Here is a 7,648-nt window from a genome sequence, read left to right as displayed (position 1 = left end):
GTCCTTGCCACTCTTTGAACCTCTTCCTCCTAGCCTTTCTCCTGGTAAGAAATCATGTTTCCTACCTGGTTTCACATCAGCCTTACTCGATCCTCCAAATGCTATCAATTGGAGGCCATGATTTTCTTGGGTTCTCAAATGTGAACCTGGATCAGAATCATCTGGGGGCTTGTTAAACACAGTTTTTGATTCAGTAGATCTATAGACAGCGTCCCAAAAGTAGTTGTAGTTTTTTGTTGTTGTTGTTTTTTGGTTTTGTTTTTTTTTTTTTTTGAGATGGAGTTTTGCTCTTATTTTCCAGGCTAGAGTCCAATGGCACGATCTTGGCTCATTGCAACCTCCTTCTCCCGAGTTCAAACAATTCTTCTGCCTCAATCTCCCTAGTAGCTGGGATCAAAGGTGCCTGCCACCACAACTGGCTAATTTTTGTATTTTTAATAGAGACAGGTTTCACCATATTGGCCAGGCTGGTCTCAAACTCCTGACCTCAGGTGATCCACCCACCTCGGCCTCCCAAAGTACTGGGATTACAGGCGTGAGCCACCGCGCCCGGCCCAGAAGTTGTATTTCTAACAATTTTCTGGGCATGCCCCTCCCCCACACTTTGTGAACCAGTGCCTTAGGGCTTTTGGGTCTCCTTCTCCTATCCCCATCCTGTAGGAGAGAGCCCCATGGAGCATGATCCTGGTCCCTTAGATTGATGGTGAGCAGCTAACAACTACATAGTACTCACTATGGGCCAGATGATGGTCCCATGCTTTACAAAGATTAAGTAACTCAAACATCACCAATCTTAGGAGGTAGCCCATTTTTCAGATGAAGGAACTGAAGCACAGTGTGGTTAGGTGAATTGCCCAAGTTCACACAGCTCACTCAGTGGAAGCTCAGACAACATGGCTAGCATCTGTGCTGTCATTCCCCACGCCGTATTGTCTTTCTGTTTTCCCCAAGTCACTTAGAGCACCTGATATTCCTACAGTTCTTGGGAGTGAATACCTCAGAAAGGAGCCCCCAAGACAACTGAACCCGTCTTAGGCACTAACAACCAGCACCTTGGGCTCCAAGTGTCCAGGTGACTCGGCTACCCTGCCTGTGTCTGTGACTGAGTAGAGACAAGAGGAGGGGGCTCTTAGCAGAAAGACACTGGACATGTGACCTGGTGAAGGCCAAGGGAGGGGTGTTGATGTGAAGATGCTGGGGACATCATCTGTGAAGAGAGGCCAGCCTTCCCCTTCTGCTGGAGCCTCAGTGTCCCCTCACCATTCTACCCTGGTCCAGAGATTTCTGCTGTTGATACTTATCAGAGAGACACAAAGGTGAGGAGGAACAGATGTGCCGTGTCATCAGCCATAATAGAAAAAGGACATGTATCTTTTTTTGACCAGGTTGGTCTAACAAGGCTGTGTGATCGGCACTGACCTGGGTGAGGGAGTAGGAGACACAGAACTGGAAGGACTGTCCCCACCCTCAGGGAGGGTGAAGGGAAGGAGAGTCATACAGATGTGCGGGTCACTGAGCTCAATTGTGGTAGAGAAAAGGCAATGAGAGCCCAAGTGGGTAAATGGCATTTGGGGAGAGAGGTGGATTCTTAAACTACATCACAGATGATGATAGGAGCAGGAGGGGGAGGGTTCAGATGTGTCCAAGACATATCTACAGCAGAGAGTATTTAATGATAAATAATAGTGATCTCATGTGAGATTCAAACAGCCGGAGGTTAAGTCTCCACTGGTATAGTGATAATAGACTAAGCTCTTTTTTTTTTTTCCTGCCAAATAATGTGTTGGGTGCTGGCTGGAGGGCCTAGGAGTACTTTCGAAGATGGATTCTACTCCTTACAGTGTTGCCTGTTGGTTCCAGAAATGGAGCCCTTCTCCAAGTATTTCTCTACCCCATTGGTCTGATTCTCCCCCACGTTCTTTGTGTTACAGACATTTCTATGGGAAAAAGAACTTTCCCTATGGCTCTCTCTGACACCACAGATGTCATTGAAAAGGACAGATCCTAGCACTAGGCCATATACATTGATAGGAACCAAAGATAGATATCTGATGGATTAATAAATACAACCACCTCCAAAGGTGATGGTATGAAGCTAGATTAAAATGACACAGTAGGCCACTGCTGTCACTCCCAGCTCATAACCAGTGTGGCTAGAAGTTAGCTTTGTCTTTCTGCTCACTGGGCCATGTGTCTCAGACCCCGGGGTAGAGTTGAGGGAGGGCAGACAATGGTTAGTTTCCAAACTCCCCGGACATAGGGGCCCCTTGCTGCCTCCTGCCTTCCTCTGTAGAGTTTAGAAGGTCTGTTTCCAGGAAGGAGCTCCTTCCTGCCAGGTTGGTCCTCTCTCCAGCTTCCCAGCAGTGCAAGGTGCTTACAACACAGCCCGCAGGCCTGCCTGCGCCAGGCTGTGTGGGTCTGTAGACAAGGCTTGAACCGGTCCTCAACTCTGTCTCTGCGTCTGCTCCTCTCTGTCCTAGTGGGCCTTTCTCCTCCCCCTTACCTTTCCCTGCCTGAGCCCTCTTGCTGTTTTTGTGCCTGCCTTTGTTGTAGAATTCTAGATGATGACATGCTTGCAACTTGGAAAGGATGAGGCCCTTGTCTGGAGATGCTATCCCTATGAGCTCTGAGCTCTTATCTCCTTCTATAGCATCCCTACCAATTTGGCCAAAGCCAAGGGCCCTCATCTAATCAGTCCTCCTAGTTCTCGTCCAGCCCCTGAGCCCTGGCTCTACTCAATTTCATGGCAGGATGCTGAGAAGGAGGGAAATGGCCGCAGCCATTCTTATTCCTATGTAGAGAACTGCTTTCTTCACCATCGTCCTTCCTATCTGTTCTTACCCACTCACTGCCCAAGGACTTCAGCAATGAAAAAGTAGCTTCCCTTCTCAAAGAAAAAAAAAAAAAGAAAAAAGAAAAATCTGAAAAATCTTATTCTGATTGCATCAGTAGACCTACTAACCTGAAAACGAGTTTGGTGCACAAGTAACAGGTGAAAATCAGCTGCCTTTTACTGCTTACTGTTGCAGAAATTCCCTGGGTTGGCTGGCAGCTGGAGGGGAAGCAGGAAGGGAGGTGTGTCTCTAGCTCCCTCTACAGGGCCATGCCCCAGGAGGACAGGAGAGCCGGGCTGAATATGTTCCAGGGTCACCCAACTCTGTCCTTGCACAGTTAGCCAAGCCTTTCTTTCCAAAAAGAGTATCAGTTAATTTGTGACTATGGACTCGAATATCCTGCCTCCACAAAATTGTTCATCCTCTCCCCCATTGGATGACTCGTGCATGTAAGTATTTTATTTCATATTTCATACCTAAATGAGTGATATATACATTTCACTATCAACATTGCTAACATGCATATTTTGGGAATATCTATATGCTGTTCCTTGGTGACAATATTTACATGGTTACACACCACACCACAGGGCTCTTACATTCACACTTACACTTTGGATCCCATCTCTTGAGTTGGGAAACTTTGTCTATAAGTTGTTGAGCAACTTCCTTGTTATCTGAGAAAGCATGGGACCCAGTAACTTCACAGTCATGTAAAGATATAGAATGGCTCCCTGGTGTCAGGGGTGGGATGTGTGCACTCCAGCCCTTCCCATATTTCCTGAGGTGTATAAACCTGTTGTGTGGCATGGCTGTTGTTCCATTTGCTCCACTGAATTAAGCATGAAATATTCTTTCGTGATTCGATCTGTTTATACTCCTCCCAAGATACTCCTCTGTTGACTGTCTGGACATTGCCAAGGATGCTGACCTGGGAGTTCTTTGTAAAGTATTATTGCAGTTAGGCTACGTGGACAATGGTGTGTTTCTTTTGGGACCCTCATGTCTAGAACCTCTTGTGCAACAAGGCCTAAATCTAAGCGTAGAAGCAGAAAGCACACTTTTCTCCTTTGCAAGGTCGGCATAAGGATTGCTAATTCATTATTTTAAGATACTATTGGAGTGTCACTCTGTGGTGTGTGGGGTTTTGGCAGTGGTGGTCTGGAGTGTGAGGGCGGCGCTGAAGATTAGAGAGTGGGAAAGCTTCCTGCATTTAGAACACTTCCAGCCTCTCCTCTGAGGGGTTTTTGGTGTAAAAAACTAGTCAAGTGTGGTTTACAAGAATGTGTCTTGTGTTTGTCGAGTGAAGTAACATTTTTTTCACCTCTGATTTATATAACTTTTAGGAGACCCACTCCTATGAGGCTTTATTAAAACATAATCACTTAATGTCCCCCCCTCCCGCTGCAAAAAATCAGACATATAACAGTCTTAAACCCTGTTGACATTGCTTTTCTTTCCTTCTTCAACAGATGTTTGCAAGAGTTGTATTAAATACATTTCATTCTGCTGTCTCAGCCTCTCAAATCTTTTTCATGAAGATTACTTTAATTGGTGTCAGTTACAATCACAAAAAGCACCCATTTTGCTTTTGTTTTCTAGCAAAAAACAATGGGGAAACTTTCCATCTTAAACAGAATATTGAAAAGGGGGAGGTAGTGAAGATTTTGAAAATTGAGCTAATCATTTTATTTTCCTGTTTTTCATGTTCCTGTTTTTATTTGATGTTAAAACTAAAAATAATCAGAATACAACAAAGTTGAATGAGAAAGGGGTGATTGAACAGTTTGTGTGTGACAGTTGGTACCTACTATTGTTTATAGGTCATAGTCATCTATTCTATCTTAAGCCTTCCATTTAAAGGAAACTTCTAGGAAACAACTAACATTTTGAAGAAATCCAAAAGACTATTAAAACACTATCAAACAAAAGGCCATAATTAGCTGGGCGCAGTGGCTCATGCCTGTAATCCTAGTACTTTGGGAGGCTAAGGCAGGAGGATCATTTGAAACTAACCTGGGCAACAAAGCAAGACTCCATCTCTACAGAAAATACAAAAATTAGCCAGATGTGGTGGTACATGCCTGTAGTCTGAGCTACTCAGGATGCTGAGGTGGGAGGATGGCTTGAGCCTAAGAGGTTAAGGTTGCAGTGAGCCATGGTTGTGCCACTGCTCTCTAGCCTGGGCAACAGAGCAAGACCCTGTCTCAAAAAAAAAACCAAAAAACTGTAATTAATAAGGAATATTAATGCATGAAAAAAAATGGAGACACTCTCATTACCCTTATGGAGCTTGCATTCTAATGGAGAGGGGCCAGAAATAAGCATACTGTACAGCAGGTCACATGGTGGTAAGTGCTATGGAAAAAACAAAGCATGACCTGGGAATAAGAGAGTGTAAACTGAGAGAAGTGGGGTGGGCAATTTAAAATAGTGTAGACAGATAAGGTCTGTCTAAAGGTAGGAAGGTGACATTTGAGCAAAGACAGAGCTGAGAGAGGCTAAACACGGGTGTGGGGGGAAAGTGTTACAGGCAGAGGAAGCAGCAAGTGTGAAGGTTCTGAGGCAGGCACACGGCTGATATGTTGAAGGAACATCACAGCAGCCAAGATGGACTGAAACAGGAGAGGGTCAGTAGTAAGGGTGGAGGCTAGATCATAGAGGGACTAACAGGCCATCATAAGGACTTTGGCTTTTACTCTGAGATGGGAAGCCATTGACATATTTGATCAGGGGAGTGATATAACCTATCTTCTAGTTTTAAAAGATCCTTTTAGAAATGATTGTTATGAGGCCGGGCGCGGTGGCTCACGCCTGTAATCCCAGCACTTTGGGAGGCCGAGGCGGGCGGATCACAAGGTCAGGAGATCGAGACCACAGTGAAACCCCGTCTCTACTAAAAATACAAAAAATTAGCCGGGCGCGGTGGTGGGCGCCTGTAGTCCCAGCTACTCAGGAGGCTGAGGCAGGAGAATGGCGTGAACCCGGGAGGCGGAGCTTGCAGTGAGCCGAGATCGCGCCACTGCACTCCAGCCTGGGCGACAGCGCGAGACTCCGCCTCAAAAAAAAAAAAAAAAAAAAGAAATGATTGTTATGGTTGATAATAGACTACTGGAGAGGGTGGGGATATGAAGAAACATGGTGAGAAGTAGTCACATTCCAGATGTATTTTGAAAATTCAGCCCATAGGATTGATGGAGAGGTTAGATGCAGGATATGAGAGAAGGGAGTCAAGGATACTCCAAGGTTTTGACCTGAGCACCTGGAAAGATGGAAAGCCATCTGCTGAGATAGGAAAGAAGAACAAAGAAGCAGATGTGGTGAGAGTAAGAGCAAGAGTTGGGTTGTAGACATGTTGACTTTGAGATCATCTGAGTGAGCATGGAGAGGATGCAGTTGGAATGTGAATCTGGGGCTCAGGGGAGAAACCTGGGCTGGAGATACAAACATGGAGTTGTCTGCATACTCATGGGCCAGAGGTCAGAACCGAGGCAGGTGGCTGGGGGAGCTGGCCTGGTTTTTGTGCCCTCTGGGAATGGCCAGCCTTAGACCTCCTGACTGGTCATGGCCAGGAGGAGGTCAGAAACCTGAAGGTGAATCCTAACCCTAATTTGAGTCCTTGGCCGAGATCTCAGGACTAGTTTCCAGCTGGCCTGGGTCCTTAAGGAGTAAAGGAGCACTCCTGGAGCACCCAGCTCTGCCGGTACCTGGGGAAAAAGTAACTACAGATGGAAAGTCTCCATGAAAGAGATGACCAGATCTCTCCTCTGGAGAGGTGAAGGGTTCATTGGAAGTATCTGCTAGGGCAAGAGGTACCTGGTTCTTGCCTTTTGAGGATGGTCAGATGCCTTTGAATGACCAGCACCTGACCTTCCTGTTGTCAGAAAAGACTAAAATGATCATAGTGGTCTATACAGTCCGCTACATAGATCCCAGCCTTTTCTAGTGAATCCAAGGGACAGTAACATGTTGAAGTGATTTTTACCAAGTAACCAAAAGCTCTCTGTATTTGTTAACTATTGCTGTGTAACAAACTACTCTAAAACCTAAAGACTTAACAAGAAGTTATCTCTGTTTTCTGAGGGTCAGCAATTTAGAACAGCCTGGCTGGGTAGCTCCGGCTCAAGGTCTCCAACAAAGTTGTAGTCAAGAAATAAACTAGATCTGGAGGAGCCACTTCCAAGTTCACTCACATGGCTGGCAAGTTGATTCTGGCTGTTGGCAGGAGGCCTGAACTCCTCCCCGTACAGGTCTCTCCCTGGGGTGCCTGAGCATCTTCATAATTGGTGTGACTGGCTTCTCCCAGAACAAATGAACCAAGACAGCAAGGTAGAAGCTGCAATGCTTTTTGTGACCTAAGGTCAGAATGCCTCCACTGCACACTGTTGGTCACATAGACCAACTCTCATTCAGTGTGGGAGAAAAGCACACAGGTGAATACCAGTAGTCTAGGATCAATGGAGGCCACCCTGGAAGCCCGCAATCACCTTCCTTGAAAGTAGGGGGAGGGTTTATGTCTTTTCAATCCTTTGTACCTTTTCAAAGCACCACTTGCAGCTGTAAGGGCTCATAACTCCAGACTGGGTTCCCCATCACAACTGGTCGAATCCATACCACTAGCAGGGCTCCCACCAAATTATGGGGATTCTTCTCTGGTCACCTCTAGCTCAAGAGGGTACCTTGGGAGACAAATTCAAGTGCCATGCCAACACAGGAATCCCACCATTTGCCATGTTGGTATTTTTGCCCTGATTTTTCAGGTGCCCTGGGCTCAGCTCACATCCCTACCAAATAAATACATGGTGTGTGTTGTT

At 46.0% G+C, this 7,648-nt stretch overlaps 1 protein-coding gene across 7 annotated transcripts in view; it reads left to right on the top strand.

The window, feature by feature from the left end:
- SAMD4A (sterile alpha motif domain containing 4A) overlaps positions 1–7,648 on the top strand; it is a 228,648-nt gene that overhangs the window by 124,638 nt on the left and 96,362 nt on the right. The window contains exons 1-2 of one of the 7 annotated variants that reach the window (XM_009211565.4): positions 569–1,316; positions 1,808–1,879. The exons of the other annotated variants lie outside the window; for them this stretch is intronic. Of the exons in view, the coding sequence (XP_009209829.2) occupies positions 1,822–1,879 (58 nt within the window). The 5' untranslated portion in view covers positions 569–1,316; positions 1,808–1,821. Of the gene's footprint in view, positions 1–568; positions 1,317–1,807; positions 1,880–7,648 lie in introns of those variants that run through there. 7 annotated transcript variants of the gene reach the window in all.

The sequence above is a fragment of the Papio anubis genome, chromosome 7 (assembly GCF_008728515.1).
Source record: "Papio anubis isolate 15944 chromosome 7, Panubis1.0, whole genome shotgun sequence".
Classification (NCBI taxonomy): Eukaryota; Metazoa; Chordata; class Mammalia; order Primates; family Cercopithecidae; genus Papio; species Papio anubis.
Note: the sequence above shows the minus strand (reverse complement) of the source record. Positions and strands in the feature narration are given on the sequence as shown.